The 19,829-nt window shown below is 42.5% G+C and overlaps 1 protein-coding gene across 6 annotated transcripts in view; it reads right to left on the minus strand.

Annotated features, from left to right (window-relative positions):
* MASP1 (MBL associated serine protease 1) overlaps positions 1-19,829 on the minus strand; it is a 245,757-nt gene that overhangs the window by 129,326 nt on the left and 96,602 nt on the right. For 2 of the 6 annotated variants that reach the window (XM_073589389.1, XM_073589387.1), the window contains exons 8-10: positions 14,041-14,119; positions 7,442-7,579; positions 5,261-5,332 (exon numbers count right to left, since the gene is read on the minus strand). In XM_073589389.1, coding sequence (XP_073445490.1) covers positions 5,261-5,332; positions 7,442-7,579; positions 14,041-14,119 — 289 coding nt within the window. Of the gene's footprint in view, positions 1-5,260; positions 5,336-7,441; positions 7,580-12,763; positions 13,380-14,040; positions 14,120-19,829 lie in introns of those variants that run through there. The other 4 variants (XM_073589388.1, XM_073589386.1, XM_073589391.1 and 1 more) reach the window with 3 other exon arrangements.

Below are 19,829 nucleotides of genomic sequence, written 5' to 3' on the forward strand. Positions count from 1 at the left end.
CTATCTATCTATCTATCTATTTTCTAGAAAGAAAATTAATACTCTGTTGCCAATTGGTGATTGCTAGTGATGAGCGAGTATGCTCGTTACTCGAGGTTTCCGAGCATGCTCGGGTGTTCTCTGAGTATTTTGGGCGTGCTCGGAGATTTAGTTTGTGTGGCCGCCGCTGCATGATTTGCGGCTGCTAGACAGCCTGAATACATATGGGGATTTCCTAACAAACAGGCAATCCCCACATGTATTCACACTGTCTAGCAGCCGCAAATCATGCAGCTGCGGTGACACAAACTAAATCTCCAAGCACGCCCAAAATACTTGGAGAACACCCGAACATGCTCGGAAAACTCAAGTAACGAGCATACTCGCTCATCACTAGTGACTGACTTGCAACTTAATTTCAGATCTTGTAACCCCTTAAAAGGAACCTGTCAGGTAGCATAACACTATCAACCTGCTGATATGGGGCTACTCTGCAGGTTAATCATGTTAAGAAAGTGCCTGTCCACCCTGCGGAAAGTGCAAGACCCAGGAGAAAAATCATCATTATTTCTCTCTGGAGCTGCTGGTTTTCAGTCATGCATGTGTATGGCAATGCAGCTATAGTCTTTGCTCACTATACTTTGAGTGGCAGCTGTATGCAGTACATCAGTGCAGAGCCGTCTGTCAGTCCAAATGCCGGGCCATGCTTACAGCGACTGCTTTCATTGCTGTGAGTGATGACTGAAGCCACATGGCATTCCTGTATCATTGAAAGCTGGCGGCTCGCCGGAGAAATAAAGTTAATTTTCTCCACACTCTGATAGCGGCATTTAACGCGTGCTTCCGGCCATCAGGCCGGAAATACGCTCACCGCTGACCCCCGTCACATGATTGGGGGTGATCGGTTCATCGGCATAACAACCAGAGGTCTCCTTGAGACCTCTATGGTTGTTGATGCCGGATAGCTATATAGCAATGCAGTAATTCTGCTACATAGAGGCGATCTGAGCATGGCCTCTATGTAGCAGTGCCGATCAAGTTGTGGAAGATTCTAGCCTCCCATGGAGGCTATTGAAGCATGTCAAAAATTAAAGAAAAATAGTTTTAAAAATATAAAAAAATTAAAAAATATTAAAGTTTAAATCACCCCCCCTTTTGTCCTATTCAAAATAAAACAATAAAAAAAATCAAACATACTCATATTTGGTATCGCCGCATTCAGAATCGCCTGATCTATCAATAAAAAAAGATTAACCTTATCGCTAAATGGCTTAGCGAGAAAAAAATCAAAACGCCATAATTACCTTTTTTGGTTTCTGCGACATGGAATTAAAATGGAATAACGGGCGATCAAAAGAATGTATCTGCAGAAAAGCGATGTCATTAAAAACATCAGCTCGGTGCACAAAACATAATCCCTCACCCAACTCGAAATCACAAAAAATGGAGACGCTACGGGTCTTGGAAAATTGTGCAATTATTATTATTTTTTTAGCAGAACCTAGACATGTTTGGTGTCTATGAACTTGTAATAACCTGGAGAATCATAATAGCAGGTCAGTTTTAGTATTTAGTGAATCTAGCAAAGAAGCCAAACACAAAACAAGAGTGGGATTGCACTTTTTTTGCAATTTCACCACACTTGGAATTTTTTTCCCGTTTTCGAGTACATGACATGCTAAAACCAATGATGTTCTTCAAAAGTACAACTTGTCCCACAAAAAATAAGCCCTCACATGGCCATATTTACAGAAAAATAAAAAAGTTATGGCTCTGGAAAGAAGGGGAGCGAAAAACGAAAGCGCAAAACCGAAAAAGTTTTGGTCATGAAGGGGTGGTACAAATGAAACCAATTTTTTTATTATTCCGCAAAAAGGAATTAATAAAAGATAACCAATAAGGTATAAGCACCCTAAAATGGTGTTATAAAAAAAATACATTTACTTTTGTTACAATGAAAAAAACAAAACAACAACAAAAAGAAATTTTTTATATCCAAAATAGGAATAGTTGTTAAGGGGTTAAAGTGTCTTGATGTCTGACTTGGCTTTTTTTATACTTTTTAAGAAGTTAGACATGGTAATTACTTATATAGTTGGCACCAGAGAAACTGTTTCTTCGTTATGCAAAAAAGGCCATTTTCTATGTTGTGTCCATTAATCATTGTAATCATTAATGTTCACTTTTTTGTAATATGTTCATCCTCTTAATGTTCCAGCCAATTGGTGGAGTCCACTTGCTGAAATCTCCATCTATCGCTCAAAAAAGTGCTCTGAAGCACGCTGCTCCGCAGACAGTAGTGGTGAGCTCACTATGTAGAAGTGCTGAGCTCCTTCATGAGCACATGGACAAGGTATTCACCCAACAGAGAGCTTGTGGGGCTATAGACAACGCTTTGTATGTGCTCTTGCACCATCTGCCCGCTAAGCAGCAAGTTTCGAGAAGTTTTGTGAGTGATCTGGGTAGAACATATTATAAAAAAGGAAATGATAGTTATATTTTTAGTAATATATATCCATATGAAAGGTATATACTAATATGTTGTATTACAGTATTTGATTTATCCAGGCATAATCCACCATCAATGATGTATTCATACTTTTATACATCATTGTACCTTTGAAACCTTGAATACCTGACAGTGGTGATGTTATTCCATTCCAGCATGGCTCTAATTTTTAGTGACATGGATCAGAATACCAGGAAAATAGCATCAAAAAGTTTACAAAAGATGTTCTTCAGTAGCCATGCGTGAACCGAAACTCGAAATGAAGTGAGGCAGGTCTTCATTCATGCATGCATTGTGCATATTAGGTTCCTTGTTCGCAAGAGTGGTTAAAAGTGATAAGAAAATGAAAGATGAAATAGTCCAGAGCTGGTTTAAGCGTGAAAATAAAATAAAGAACAAGCTAGAACCAAGCAATAAATGCTAGCGCCTACATCACAACCACAGCTATTTTCCAAAATTCTTGGCCTTAAGATCACCTACAAACAGAAATCTCTGTGGTAACAGGAATTGCTGGAAATTCTGCTTTCCTAGTTGTCTAGGACAGAAGCATCTTTGGATGTCTCCAGGAACCATATACTGAAATGTCAGATGTCAGTAGATGATATATTTTTGTCCATTACTTATGGTTTTATAAGAAAAACACCAGGAATATTGGCATCAATATTAATGAATGAAATCTATAAGTCTACAAGAAAAATGTAGTCTCATGTTTGTGGAAAAGTATATGATATTTCATACTGAATTATTACATTTTTCCGCGTCCAACAAAACATAATAATTGTTTTATCGTTCAAATATATGCACGTTAGACAGTTACTTTCTTATTTTTACTCTGGAAATTTTTGCACACAGAAATTGACCTATAGGCCGGGGTCACACTAACCGACGCAAAATACGGTCAGTATTTTACATGCGTAATACGGATGACAGACCCCTAAATAGTGCTCCGTATGTCATCCGTAATCAAGGTGTGGTCACGTATTTTGCGCTTGTAAGCATCCGTATGTAATCCGTATGGCATCCGTATGGCGAGATTTTCTCGCAGGCTTGCAAAAATGGACATATAATGGAGCCCTATGACAGGGTTTATAACAGAAACCAAAGAATAGATATAGACACATAGAATGCATATATATATATATATATATATAAGTATTCTATGTGTATATATCTATTCATTCGTTTCTTTATTAAAACTGTCAGTGTGAGTTTACTGTATAGCGCACTGAATTGCCAGCTTTGCTAAAAGACACCTGGTGCGTATTGCTCGCAGGTCACACATGTGGTCCGTGTGTAATCCGTATTTTTTGCGCACCCATAGACTTGCATTGGCGTACTGCGGCCGTAGTACGCTGACAATCGCAGCATGCTGCGATTGGCACGGAGCGTAGAAATATACGGCTGGTGCGAGTGACCCCATAGAGAATCATTTATCCGTGTCTAATGCGTGCTTTTAGCGCCTCTCACTCGGCCGCATTCCTCGCCAGTGTGACCCCGGCCATATTGCTCGTTTCTAATTCTGGAGTATTTCTATTAGCAATTGGTTGCAGATTCGATGCAACGAGGATGTAAAAATCCTCAACAAATCCTAACTGTTGCTAATATTGTCGCATGTTACCTGTAGATCTACCGCTCAGTCCTCAAATTGATGTTATATACTATACTTACCTTTCTTGATTCTTCAACGGCAACTGTTCTTGTGCACCACCAGCCTTTATGCACCCATTTACCAGTGATTATGTGCCAGTAAGACTCTGCTCACTTGTCCTTTTGGATTTTTTGTTTGTGCATTCCACACATGTATTCAAGCTGTCTACAAGTAGCAAATCATGCAGACAAGGCGAGGAAAACTAAATCTCCGAGCACGCCAAAATACTCGGAGGACACCCGGGCATGCTCAGGAAAAACCCGAGCAACGAGTATACTCGCTCATCACTATTAGACACCAAGAGGACGCCATATTAATGGAGCCCCTCTGCTTCAGTTTGTATAGCTGATGCAATGGATCACATGGAGCTTTCTTTGAATTTGCTGCAGGGATTTTGTTGTGCACAGCCATAACATATGGCAATCATGTTTTTTGGCCACTAATTTCAGCAAGTATTTCTATAATTTTCTGCAGTTAAGGCAGAAAGCAAATATCATGCAAAATCCACACATAAGAGCATTTTTGAAAAGCTTTCAAATGAAACTATTTATGATCTAACGGTAAATAATATATCATTGTGAGATGAAAAAGAAATATGTCAGAGATGTATTGGATGTTAGCTACACCCTTCACCAAGAAAAAATGCAAAGGGTCAAAGTCACCGCTTGCATCACAAATCTGCACGAGCCTGAGACTAAAGCTTCCAAGAACCATATATAACAGCCCAATAAGAATGAATGATGACATGGGTTACATTACACGCATACATGGAAATGGTGTCAAAGGAAAGAATAAGGTTCCACAAAACGAAAAGCAGAGATACAACGATGTTCGATGTATATAGACACTTATTAATTACTTGATGCACTGGATCAGTAACATGAATCATGAAGAAATGTTATTGCCATGTTCAAAGTTGGATATTGGTGCAGTACAGGAACAGAGATGCAAGGAGAGTATGCAGGAACATGCTACACAGAGGATTCTTACTACCTAAATATTTCTTGATAAACTGTCTCTTACATCACAAGCAGCAATTTTATACTTTAATGGAAACATAAAGCATCTTGTTAAGTTAAGGGAGGCAATAACAGAGCATAATGAATTCCACGTTCGCCACTTACCTGGCTGGCACACTGGAAGTTTCTCTCCTATCTCAGAATTTATCCACACTCCATTTTCATTACAGATGTATTCTGCTATATGACAACACAAGAGAAAAAACATCAAATCTTTAGACTTATTTTCTACTGCATAATGGGTTAAGTTACAATTGTATTCACATACTTAAAATGGAAGACAAATTACGGTACTTGCAATTTAAAATATTATTTTATTTCAAGTACATATGAAGAGATGGGAGTTTAAACAAATAGCACGTGGCCTACGGACATTTCACATCACTCCTGACACTTCCCAAGTCCGTCTGCTGTTTGTACTACTGTCCCTGCATATCCACTCAAAATAAAGGAATAATATATTTTGGGGCAGTACCCCACTTTGCTTTTCATATGAAGTATGCTGATATAAACTCTTGTTATATAGCTGAGCATCACTGAAGATGAGCTTTTGATTACCACCGCCTATGGTAACCCTGCATTGTGCAAAATATGGATCAGCAGTGCCAAATTTAATTTCTGTTGATTGACCTTAGGGAACCATGGTGGCTCAGTGATTATGCAGCCTTGCAGCACTGGGGTCCAGGGTTTAAATCCCACAAAGGACAACATCTGCGATTTTGTTTGTTTTCCCTCTTTTTGCCCAGGTTTCCTCAAGGTTCTCTGATTTCCTCCCACACATAAGGTACTGTCACACTTAGTGATGTACCAGCAATCCCGACCAGCGATATGACGCGGTCAGGATCGCTGGTACATTGCTAAGTGGTCGCTAGTGAGCTGCCACACAGGCAGATCTCACCAGCGACATCGCACAGGAGGGCGGTCGCTACTTACCTGTCACACTAGGCGATCCTGCGTCCTCCCGCCCGCGTCCACGCTTGTCGCTCGTCTCTCCACAGGAAGCACCGCAGGAAGCTGACGACGAGAAACAGTCCTGGACGTTCTCGCGCGATCAGCGATAACCAGTGGGGGAGCTGGTCGAAGGTAAGTATCAGACACAGCGATATCGCTAGCAATATCGCGATATTGCTAGCGATATCGCTTAGTGTGACAGCACCTTAAGACATACTGATAGGGAATGTAGATTGTGAGCCCCAATGGGAATGTGATGATGTCTGTAAAACACTGCTGGATATGATGGTGCTATATAAGAAGCTCATTAATTAAGTAAATCTTACAATTAGATTGAATGTAATAAAATATCACATCTAGTGTAAATAAGTTGTGACCCATTATAAAAGGTGCTCATGTATCCCTAGCTCACCAATATAATATCTTCATCATCCTATCAGCTTCATGAAGTACCTCGGTTTGGTATTGTCGGACCTTTGATGATAGTGAAAATAATAATCTTGCAATTTACTTTTAAAATCTGTCATCATTTATGGTTGAACATAAATTGTCCATCCAATATGAACTCTCCTATAATCAATGAAAAGATGAAAATTGGACTTCACATTTATACACATTTTGCCTAAATCATTTTAAATGTAGAAAGGGACGTTCCCTGCTATTCAATGTTAGCAGATAAAAAATCATCCTCCAGAAAACTTTTTTTCTAACTTGTCATCTGTGTTTAATCCATATGCAATCCATTTTTTACATCAGCAGGTAATAATGATTTACAAGACCATATACAATTTTCTGTGTTGAAGAACTGCAATGTGGACTCTACACTGTGTTTCTGCATGGCAAACATTTTTTTTACACATCCATAGACTTCAATAAGCAAGTCTCATCCGACTTATGGAAGAAACTAGTACACGCTGTGATTTTTTTTACTCATGTAGATTCGGTCAGTGAAAAAAATCACATCTGCACTGCCCCGTTGAATAACATTAGTCCTAATGCTCTCTGCATGCTGTGTGCTGTCCGTTTTTCATAGACAGCACTCGGACCATAAATATGATTGTGTGAGCGAGCCCTTACAATCATATTAAATCAAGTTTAAGGTTAGAAAGCATCAAAAATCTGTCAGACTCAACTTTTTAGACCCCAGTTTAGATGCCACTATACCTGCAGAACTGCCTGATTTCATGCATGTTATCAGATAATGTAGATATAGGCTTACGCTCTTTTGAGTTCCACAGCTGGGCTGGATATTTCACCGGAAAGTTATGTAGTTTTCACTAATTATCAGGGTCTATTAGCTTACTCATGCAATAAAAGATATCACTTCATACATACTAGTAATATTTGGTATCATTGAGTAGTAAGGTTCCCGGCACGAATATGTGACAGCTGACTGATAGGTGGTGGTGTTTTCTGGTGTAGAGAAAATCATATATCCATTCTCAAGCTCTTTTGGTGAATTGCAGTCAACAACTAGAAAAAGAAAAGAACAAAAGCTTAATGTTAATTTTCTGTGGCTTTTAGCATTATACCTACTAAAATTAAAAGAATTCTAGTCAATAATTGCCCTATGGACTTTTATGGGGGCATTAAATCCATTGGACAAAAACAGAGACAGAGGATTCAATGACAAAGTAATTGGTGTATTCCAGTGAATACAGTGTTATGGAAGTATTTTTTGTATGGTGATACTGTACTTTTTTTATTGTGACTTGCCTGTATGTATTGAATTTGCAGTATACCTATGTGTCATCACTACTGACAGCTTACCTTGGCTCCTTTAAAGGTTTCTGTTGCGCTGCATTCTGCATCACATTATTGTAAGACATCTGTTACAAAGTCTGCTCTTCCGGAATGCAAATCACATACAGTGTAAAAGTTTGGTCGTCACTGGTCAAAAATACTGCTATTATAATCAGTTAAGCAAGTTGAAGATGAAATGATCTCTAAAAGGGTTAAAGTTAAAGATGATACAATTCCTCTCTATTTTAGGCAAAAAAATTTATATTGTCATTTTTCACATTTTAAAAAATAAACAAAGGAAAATGAACCTAAGCAAACATTTGGACACCCTTGGAGATTTGTGTGTTCAGATAACTTTGACCAAGGTTTCAGACTTTAATTAGCCTGTTAGGGTTACGGCTTGTTCACTTTCATCCTTAGGAAAGGCCATGTGATGCAAATTTGCCAGCTTTATAAAAACCCAGCCTCTTCTTACCTTGTGCTAAAAAACTGCAGCTATGGGTTCTTCTAAGCAGTTGCCTCGCCCTATGAAAATGAAAATGGTGGAGGCCTACAAACCAGGAGAAGGCTATAAGAAGATAGCAAAATGTTTTAAAGTTGCTCTTTCCTCAGTTTGAAATTCAATTAAGTAATGTCAGTCAACAGAAAGTGTGGAAGTCCGTAAAACCAAGCAAAATTCAATTTAGCGCTGCTTGTAGTATTGCTAGAGAGGCAAATCCGAATCCCCGCTTGACCGCAAAAGACTTTCAGAAAGACTTATCAGACTCTGGAGTTATGGCAAATTGTTCTATTATTCAGAGACACCTGCACAAATATGGTCTTCAAGGAAGAGTCATCATAAGAAAACATCTCCTGCGTCCTCACCATAAAAATTCAGCATCAGATGTATGCAAAAGAACATCTAAACAAGCTTGATGGATTTTGGAAACAAGTCCTGTGGACCGAAGAGTTTAAAATAGAACTCTTCGGCCACAATGATCAAAGGTATGTGTAGAGTAAAAGGGCACAAAATTTAAGGAAAAGAACATCTGGCCAACAATTAAGCATGGATCACTCATGTTTTGGGGTTGTGTTGCAGCCAATGGCACAGGGAACATTTCACAGTTGAAGGGAAGAATGTATTCAATGCAATTTCAACAAATTCATGATGCAAACATAACACCATCTGTAAAAAAAAGCTGGAGTTGAAAAAAGGATGGCTTCTACAAACAGAAAATTATTCTAAACACACTGCAAAATCCACAAAAGATAACCTCATAAGGGCACAAGATGAAGGTTTTACAATGGCTCTCACAGTCCTCTGATCTGAAAATCATTGAAAATCTGTAGCTAGACCTCAAAATAGCAGTGCATGAAAGACAACCCAGGAATCTCACAGAAGTGGAAGAATTTCCAAAGAAAGAATGGATGAAAATCCCTGAAACAAGATTTGAAAGAAACTTGTCTGGCTACAAAAAAGCATTTACAAGCTGTGATACTTTTAAAATTGGGTGCTGCTAAGTACTAACCACATCGGACCATTTTCCTTTTTGTAATTTTTTAAATGTTAATGATGAAAATATATATATTTTTTGCCCAAAATAGAAATGTGTCATCTTTAACTTTAGGGATTTTAGAAATCAATTAATCTTCAACTTGATTAACTGTTTCCAAAAACAGTAATTTTGACCAGGTGTTCTCAATATTTTACATGCCACTGTACAATATACAAGCTTGTTGGGTACCAAGTGCATTTTTTTTACTTTGTTTTTAACTTATTCCTAGTTGGGACGTACAGATGTAACATTGATAAAGTCACATGAGGGTTTGATATTTTTGTAGGATGATTTGTAGTTTTGAATGCCAAAAACACAAAAAAGCAAACAAAAAAAACATATACATTTAAAGGGAGCCTATCACTTGATTCATGCTGCTCAAACCACAGGCAGCATGAATCATGAATCAGAGCCTGACTGCATAATTGCATCCAGTTATGTTTTTCTTGAAATGCACGGGAGTTTCAAAGAAAACATAGTTTGAAGAACTAGCCGGGGAATATAGATAGAGAAAGGCTAGGCTGGCACAGCCCCCTTCAGTCAAATCCCTGCTCTGCTCTCGTTGATTGACAGGTCTCTCCCATGCGTGTACATCTTCTTCTTTTGTACATGAGTTCAAGAGTACTGTTTTTTACACTGCAATACCCACTCTTATGGTTCGCTCACACTGGTGTTTATTCTCTAATGCGAGAGAATCGGGCCGATTATGCTAATGGCTCTCTCCTCAAACTCTGTTACAGTTTGTGCCGAGTGTGATCTAATTCTCTTCCATGAGAGAATTGCAGCATTGCAGCACTGGTGCAGAGAAGATGGAGAACTTAATTTCTCCATCTTCTCCGTTGTCTCTATGACGTCCGAGTGCAGTCCAATGTGTTACACACACCCATAGACTCGTATGGGTGATCTGAATATTGAATGCACTTGCCGAATCATCATGAGAAAATAATCGCAGATCTGCACGGCACCATAGTGTAAGGGGGTGAAGCACAAGAAGAACAAAAAAGGGTTTACCTCCTCATCTCCGTGTCCGGAACAATATAGCTGCGCAGTAGGGTTGCCAGGGGTAAGACTTTTGGACCTGGACCAACTGCATCATTGGCCTGTGAGTAACAGTGGGGAAGAGGAAGTTGTGCTGGACAGGAAGGGGTGGAGGCAGAGGACAGGAAGACAGAGCGCACTCAGGGCAGAGCAGCTTGTGCAGGAGACAGAACAGGACGCAGCTACAGGCACGGGAGGAGAAAGCTCTCCCAGCCAGAAAGATAAGACAGGAGGACGTGACATACAGACTGCTGCCTGTGAGTATGTTGAAGCAAAGCCCCCACTTATTAGGGGAAGATGTCCTCCTGACCGTGCAGAGAGAGATAACCGCGTGCGCAACCCTGGTGCCCGCTGTGACAGGTCAGAGCCCCTGATTCCAGCAGAGAGACTTAACAAGAGTCTGAGACTTGTTCCAGCAGAGAGACTTAACAAGAGAGTGTTAGTTTGAAGGCAGAGACTCAGAGCAGGGGAAACCCAGTCAGTCCTAGTGTCCCCCTGCTTTCTACCTTAACCCTGGAGATCCCGACTACCATCTAACAGAGATTACAGTGTATACAGTGACTACAGAGACTACAAGTGCCGCTGCTGACGGCGCTGACATTGGAGAAGACGACCCTTCAAGCAAGATTCCTTCAGACTGATAAGTTTCATGAATACCCGTTAATTACCATTATCTGCCTTGACTGTTTGATAACTTTGCCTAAGTTTCATAAACCGTTATTTCATCATTCTTCTGCCAGTTTAACCCCCACTGTTTGCTCCCTGCAAGGAGGTTTAGATCCCTGTAAATAAAACCCTTTAACTTTTGGTCTGTCTCTGTTCCGTGGTGACATACACAGCACCTGCACGTTATTACATTAGTATAACGTTGGTCCGTGTGCTATCTGATGAAACACTGGAGAACACTTGGCCTTTTTATATGCCAGTGTGAGAGAACCCTTTTACATTTTATGCTTGTAGATCTAAGAATATTTCCTACTTTTTCTCTTGCCATTTTTGCATGCTTTGACTGCTAGCAATAGTTTCAAAAATAGTTTATCCTTTATTGACTTTGCAGCCTAAAATATATCACATAGGAGGGGAGAATCCTGTTCATTGCTGTTCATATACTATTTAAAAAGAAGCTACTATTAAAAAAAAGCTGATACCAAGTTTTAGAAATTCACAGTGCTCAGAGACTGGATGCCAGTACACAGAGGCTTTACAGCTGCTAAGCAGAGGCCTGGCAGATCGTCCATGCTCCATTGGACTCAGCATACCATGACCTGAAGCAACATTTCTAACCATGGCAAGTGTGATGGAACATACCATCTAAGTTATTTTAGTCCTATTTATGTTTCTTTTGGTTGCATACTTTTTCTTCTCATATTTATCATGTACATAATTAAAAGGGCTAAAAAAAAATTTAGTCAAAACCATCCTGCTTTACTTCTTAGGGTAAATTCACACATTGACAATTTAGTTGTGGAAACTTCTGTGACTGAAAATCAATTTTGCTCATCTGAAAGGCTTGGTACAGATGAGTGGGGCAGCCCAAAAAAATTCTGCCGCAGAATATGAATTCACCCTTAGAGAAGTTGTCTTCTTACAGAATTTCTTGCTTTTTAGATCCAGTTTGTTATTAAAAGAATAAATTGCAATTTTCCCACCATCCTTGTATCCAGCACTGAGTGTCTGTCATTGCTTCATGTATCTGGTATTAGCTGCGGTGCCAACCTAATATCAGCAGAGCAGCAGCCAATCAGTGTGCTCAGGGACGCTAAGTCCACATGATGTCAGCAACACCAGTTCCAAATGCCCAGAGCAGCGACAGAGACTCATTGCTGTACTCAGGAACAAGGAGTAAAGCGCAGTTTGCTAGTTTTTTAATAAAAAAAAAACTACAACTGGGAGTTTCTGAAAAGTCATGCTAATTAATTAAATCTGTCAGCTGGTTTCTGCTATGTAATCTGAAAACAGAATGATGTAGGGGTTAAAACACAGATTTCAATGATGTGTTACAATTCAAGCTGGTTGTGGTTGTTTACTTGTAAGGGAGGTTTTATCACCTGGTGATTATCATTGCCCAGACTACAGCAGCTGCAGCAGCCTGTGCATGCTAGTCTGACTCCGCCCACTCCTGTGATAAGCAGCTCACTGACTACAGACTGTACATACAGAGCCTAGCTGTGGGCGGAGTTAGCTTTTCAGCTCTGCTACATTGCTAAATCTAAAAACTCTAGGTCAGAACTGCTGGGTCTATTTGCCTACATTATACTGATCTCAGATGAGGTAGCAGAAGCCTGGTGACAAATTCCCTTTATAGTCTAGGATTTCTAAATAATAAATATGACTAAAGAAATCTAGAAATATATGCATTTATTCATGTAAATGCACTACTTACTAATTGTAAACTTAGTTGTCATCACATAATAATGCACAAATAAATGTATAGTAGAAGAGCTGTATACCATGTAGATGATAAATAAAATATAATAATATCAATAATTATCATAGCATTACATAACATTTATAGATAGTTCCAAAAATACATGTCTTATATTCAGGAGTGATAATTCTGTCAACAAGTCCGGATAAAAGCTCTTTAGGAAGGAATGCTCTTTGAATATTGAAGCCACAGCTACGCATATGCAAATGACATTTTAGTAGAGCGAGAAAGTCAGCAGACAGACTTTTCAGTCTATGTAATAATCATTGTTTCCTCTGGCAAATGTGTTGTGAGTACTTAATGAGAGCAACAGGCTGAACTGGATGAGGGGGCTGCCTGCTTATTGTATGCCATGACTGCAGTCCGAGACCTCCAGTAGAAAGCTGAGCTGTTCACACACTCATCTGTCTTGTGCGATTAATATACGAGGTACACAAAGCGTTCTTTAACATTGGGACACATGACAACAGGCCAATGACAGCTTGTTCTCAATCCAGTCTTCAGCTCATCCTCACATCCTTTTCTGTAGCTTTGTGAAAAGATGGAAAGCAAGAAAGGAGTATAGAGATTGGAGAGTGGAGACAAAAAAAAAGAAAAAAAGAGGAAAGGAAGATTAGTATTCAGGCAACCAAGCACCATGCAGAAAACCGATCACCAGAGTACAGATATTATGAACCCTCCTAAGAAAGAAATGTATTGATTCCTTCGTATCCAGTAGTAGGGAAAGGGGAAAGGAGCATCGCCAGATTGTAGAAGGTCAATTTGCAGAACAGAAGTAGTAAATAGGATGATTAAGAAAAGCGGTTCCACTCCAATTACTGGAGGATTCTTTCACATAGTTGTATAAAGGGAAAAAGAAACACATGTGCAACATCATTAGTGCACTAAATATGTGGACTCCCTCTTTCAAAAGAATATTAATTCTTTACGTGCCCTTACAAGCTAAACTTATTGTTCTTCGATATAAGAGATATAAACCATTAGGAAAAATAAACTGGAACATGTAGTCCTATCAACTCCAATGAAGCAAATACAGAGCTATAGAAATCAGCAGGCAGTTCTTGGCTTCAAAAGTTGTACTTTGCTGAAGGATTTGGCAATAGTGCGGAACAGCCCTCACAATAAGAGATAATGATGTGTTCTGAACATATTTTCAGGTTCTTTATATTTGACAGTGACATGTTTCTTACTTTGACATCTTGGAACCTCATTACTCCATGTTCCATCCTTTCTGCACTCAATTTGGAAACTTTCCATTTCCACGCTGTCCTAGTAAAAGTGAAAAAAAAAAAAAATTTTCATTTTAACTTTTAATTCTGTTCATAGCAGAACTTTTACGGTATGTGACCATGATCTGGAATAGCAGCGTTCTGGATGCAGCTCACCTGCGCTGAGCACAGTGGATGGGATTTATAGAAAGTCAATGCCCACTGTGCTTCTCTTTGACGCTGCGTAAACTCACACACGGTGCAGGTTTACAAGCCACAGCATGTTAATTATCTGTAGTGGAGAACTCTCCACTGCATGGTCTCACCCATAGCCATTCATTAGGGCCCCGTTACATTTAGCGATGCACCAGCGATCCCGACAACGATACGACCCGGTCAGGATCGCTGGTGCATCGCTAAATGGTCGCTAGTGAGCTGCCAAACAGGCAGATCTCACCAGCGATGCAGCGACGCAGCAGTGGTCGTTACTTACCTGTCAGACGCGGCAATGATGACGTCCTCCGCCTGCGTCCACGCGTCACTCGTCGGCGCCAGCAGGAAGCCGCCGCCGAGAAACAGCCCAGGACATTCTCGCGCGATCAGCGGTAGCCACTGGGGGAGCCGGTCGGAGGTAAGTGTCACATGTAGCGATATCGCTAGCAATATCGCTGCTGCGTCACAAAATTGGTGACGCTCTAGCGATATTGCTAGCGATATCGCTATGTGTGAAGCCCCCTTTAGATGCGGTAAATCCACATGGTTCAATGAACACATGCTGATTTACCTGCATTCTTAAAACGTAGCATTTTGGATGCAGAGAAAATATGCTGCGTCCAAAATGCTGCTATATCCTGATCGTGGGCACATAGCCTGAACTGTAGTTCAGCAATATATAATTTTGAACCTTTGTTAGGTAGCTCTATAGCAGGTTCCATCATCATGTATGCTGTGCTATTTTTCCATGTGAAATGACGGACATCCTAATGAAAATTCAAATCATACTGACAAGCTGTACTGAATTAAATCTTGAACTACATCTGCAATTCTGCAGGCTTCAGACCTGATATCACCCAGAATTGTACAGATGCACAAATCCTTCTATTATAATTTGCATTGTGGGAGTAATCACATTTTCTGCAGGTACTACACATTTAAGAGTTGTCCAGAGTTGAGGCTCAGGTCTGTTGTCACTCTATGTGACTGGAGATTCATGAATCGCATGAGCAAATATCATCGGATTCCTACTTATTCAGCTCGCTAATAGAGCTTACCGAATGGCTGCAGCGAGAACCCGGATACTTGGAGCGCTGCTGATAATCAGGTGTCCGGCTCCGCAGCTGCATATGTCGCGGCTGTGTGACAGTCACAACACATGCATGGAGAGCATGTGTGTTGTGACTGTCACACAGCTTCGACACACGCAGCTGCAGCGCCGGACACCTGATTATCGAGAGCAATCCAGGTGTCTGGGTTCCCGCCGCAGCTATTCGGTAAGCTCTATTAGTGAGCTGAGTATGGACGGATCTGATGATATTTGCTCATGTCTACTCATGAATCCTCACAGCTTGCAATTTGATACTTCTGGCCACATTCCTTCTACACATGTCTATGTAAGGAGATAGACCGGACCTCGGGTACCTGCATGCCGGGTTCGGAAATAGGAAGGCTGCATCCTCTATTCCCGGGGGGAAGCCTGAGTGGGGTGGACCTTCCCCTGCTGCATGAGGGAAACATGAGTGAGACAGAGCTTCCTGCTGACAGGAGGGGGCGTGGAGAGCTAGAAAAGGGCGCGCAGCAACAGGGAGGAAGCACTCAAAGCAGAGCAGTTTGGCGCCAGGGCAGAGCAGCGAGCAGAGTGGTGAGTGGTGCGCTCTGCCTCCCCTTCCCTCAGAGAGTACTGGCACTGCAGCAGGCCACATAGAGAGGACCCTGTCGCATGCAGAGCAAAGCATATACAGTAGCATGCTCAGTGGCGTATCTAGGGGGGGCAGCCGGGGCATTTGCCCCAGGTGCAGCCAGCAGGGGGGCGCAGTCAGCCGCCTAATGCAGCAGTCCACAGTGTCCTCCCTGGCGGCTGCGTTCTGCCGCCCCCCCGGCCTGGGAGTCGGCGGTTCTCTGTGTCAGCTGTCAAGCTCGCAGCCGGCGCAGAGAAGGAGCGCGTACCGGCTCCCAGGGAACAATTGTACTGGCGTCTATACAGACGCCAGTACAATTGAAGCTCTGACCGCCGGGTCAGAGCGACGTCAGCAGCGTGATCAGGTCATGTGATCACGCTGCTGACGTCACTCCCCGGCGCCTAGAGAGAACCCTGATGGTAAGTGTGCTCCACTGTGGAGCTGAAGAACCACCGAAGATGGGAGATGAGGGGGAGTTAATGAGTGGAGAGGGGGGGGATTTGTAGAGGGGATGGGGGTTAATGTGTGGGGGGATTTGTAGAGGGCATGGGGGTTAATGTGTGGGGGCATTAATGAGTGGGAATAAGGGTTAAAGTGTGGGGGGTTAATGAATGGGGATGGGGTTAATGTGTGGGGGCATTAATGAATGGGGATGGGGTTAATGATTCGGGGGTTATTGAGTGGGGATAACAGTTAATGTGTGGGGGGTTAATGAATGGGGATGGGGGTTAATGTGTGGGGGCATTAAAGAGTGGGGATGGGGGTTAATGTGTGTGGGGGTTAATGAGTGGTGATGGGGGTTAATGAGTGGGGTTGGGGTTAATGTGTGGGGGTATTTGGAGTGGGGATGGGTGTTATTTAATGTGTAGGGGGATTTGGAGTGGTGATGGGGGTTAATGAGTGGAGATTGGGTTAATGTGTGTGGGGATTTGGAGTGGGGATGGGGGATTTAATGTGTGTGGGGGGATTTGGAGTGGGGATGGGGGGTTATTTAATGTGTGTGGGGGGATTTGGAGTGGGGATGGGGGTTATTTAATGTGTGTGAGGGATTTGGAGTGTGGATGGGGGTTATTTAATGTGTGTGGGGGGATTTGGAGTGGGGATGGGGGGTACTTAATGTGTGTGGGGGATTGGGGATGGGGGATTTGGAGTGGGGATGGGGGGATTTAATGTGTGGAGAGATTTGAGGACACAAAATGAAGAGTATGTATGAGGAAACAGTATGGGGGGTTGGTGCTGACACAGTATGATGGGTGCAGACAGTATGGGGAGCGAATGGGTTAATGTAAGTGGAGACAGTATGGGGAGTGAGGGTGATGGGATGTGTGCAGACACAGTATTGGGAGTCGGGGGTATGTGTGAGCAGACAGTATAGAGAGTGAGGGGTAAATATATGAAAAGACAGTATGGTGAACAGGAGGGATGTTAGAGGAGACAGTATGAGGAAGGAGGGGAATAGTGTGAGGCGACAGTATATTGCAGATATTTGTATTTAGGGTCATTATAATGACACTTCTATCTTTACGGGGATCGTGTGGAGATTTGCTGCAGAAGACCGGAGAAGATGGAAGTCTGCAGAGATGGCTGGTGATGAGAAATCTCATCATGGGGTCTGGACAAGAAGAAGAAAAGGAGAACGACTGCAGAGACGACATCATCTATGAGGTACCTGGATGTAAATGTTATTTGTGACACTGACTAATTCTCATGTTTTTATTTATGCTAGGAACATTAAAGGGGTTGTCCAGGTTTGTGCTGAGTCTGCAGTCATTCTATGTGACTGCAGACTTCTGAATTCTCACAGTGCTCACTGAACGCTGTTAGGATTCTCTTGTGCTGGTAATTTACATACATACGGTCACATGCTGACTAGACATGTGTGGCCTCACTCAATGAAAATGAACAGAGCGAGGCTGGGCACGTCTAGTCGGAGTGTGGCCAGAAGTATACAAATCACATACTTGTGCTGACATGATTGTACATCGGCAAGGGAGAATCCTAAAAGTGTGCAGTGCATTTGTTGTGAGAATTCAGAAGCTGCAATGTCAGGACTCAGCTCTGCAGGTTCCAGTAGTCATCACATGGACACTTCACTCATATGCGATTTTCATAGTTATGGTCCTGTGACAATGAGCTTCTCTTCCTGCTTCTCTCAGTTTTTTAATGAACATTGAGAGCATTAGGGAGAGCAGCTTGTGGGTACATGGCTAAGTTTGCAAGTCGCATATGTACTTGGGCGGGGGGGGCGCCAAACCGAATTCTTGCCCCGGGTGCCAGAAAGCCTAGATACGCCTCTGAGCATGCTGGAGAGAGAGACTGATGCCGAGCCGTGCCAGCAGAGCAAGGCTGTATACCCTGGGCAGAACCGTGCAGAACTGAGCCATATAAATAGAGAAGAGACATGCACACTGAGTAGAGCTGAGCCAGCCTTGCAGCCGCCAGAGGGAGAAGCGCCATGTCCTGAGAACATCAGCAGCGTGCGAGCTAGTGCCTGTCATCGCCCGCCACCAACAGCGTGGACCAGAGAGAAAGGGAGGTACAGTGTGGGTCCAGTGACTGTCAGAAAGCAAGGCACAGAGCACTCCATGTCCGTGAGTATAACACATGTGCCCCATACTAGTGACCGAGGAGAGGACAGACCCTTGTACCCTGACTATGCCGTTAAGCAACTTCTGAGCCACATGGGGCCCATACCAGATCGCGACCCCTTTCACCATCAGCCACTTTGGGCTCGCTTCACTGAGACTGTGGGGAGAGTTGTGCAGGAGTCTTGTCGAGCTTAGACAGTAGTCATGGCCCTTACCTTTGTAGCAAACTACAGTATATGGACTAGGGGCAGTGGAAGGTATTGGAGACCGACCACTGTCACCAGAAGATGGGGCTATTATTGTCTGCTTGACCCCATTAATGAGGACATTGCGACGGCCGTTGCCGGCACCATTGAGTTCGCAGCAAGAGCTGCAGTATTAGGACTTCCTTATACATTTGCTACTATTTGAACCGTTGTATTGTACTGTGCCTTTAATACTGTTTAACTCTTTACCTCCCTGTGTGGAGTATTTCCCCTGTAAATAAACCTGTAAACCCTTGCTCTACCTACATCCCGTCACTGCATCCTGCGTTCCTGCTCCTTACCTTGCACTTGCGTAGTTGGCATGATGCAGTCTACGGGCACAGGGGTGGTAGACCAAGTGGTAGTGGGAGCTCCATGGGCCAGTATACCGCTGGGGACAATTTTCAGTAATCTCCCCAAGTTCACAGAAAGCAATGTTCGGTTATGGAGCTGGACTGAGCGGGTCAGGGGAATAATGAGGATGAACCCCATGACTCCTATGTTAGAGGCGGAGGTTGCTGTGATGGCTCTAGATGGAGAAGCGAGGAATTCCATCATGCTATGACCCCCCCAGGCACGAGACACCTTTGACAAAGTACTGCAAATACTTGAAGAGAGGCATGGAGACACCACAGACGTAGGAGAGTTACGCATGCGTTTATTTAGGAATATTCAAAGAGAGGAGGAGACTGTGACGTAGTATATGAACACGCTACAGGAGTTACACACCGCAATTCTAAAAAAAGATGGCATAGGACCCCCTAACATAGTGCTGCAAGACCAGTTGGTGACAGGCCAGAGAGATGTGCTGCTTGGGAGGTTGTTGCTTGAGCGCCTGCGAGCTAACCCATGAATGAATTTCTCAGACATCGGGGCAGAGGTGCGCATAGGCGAGCAGGAGCAGAGGGTTGCAGCGTTGACAGGGATGGTCCAGTGTTGCGGAGTACACACCCTGAGTGAGGAAGAGCCGCAGTGGTCTTGTGATTTACGGCACGGAATGAGAAGAATTTGGAAAGAAGTCGAAGGCCTGAAGGAAACCCTTG

This window comes from Dendrobates tinctorius, unplaced genomic scaffold (assembly GCF_039654945.1).
Source record: "Dendrobates tinctorius isolate UK_male_01 unplaced genomic scaffold, ASM3965494v1 ptg000107l, whole genome shotgun sequence".
Lineage (NCBI taxonomy): Eukaryota > Metazoa > Chordata > Amphibia > Anura > Dendrobatidae > Dendrobates > Dendrobates tinctorius.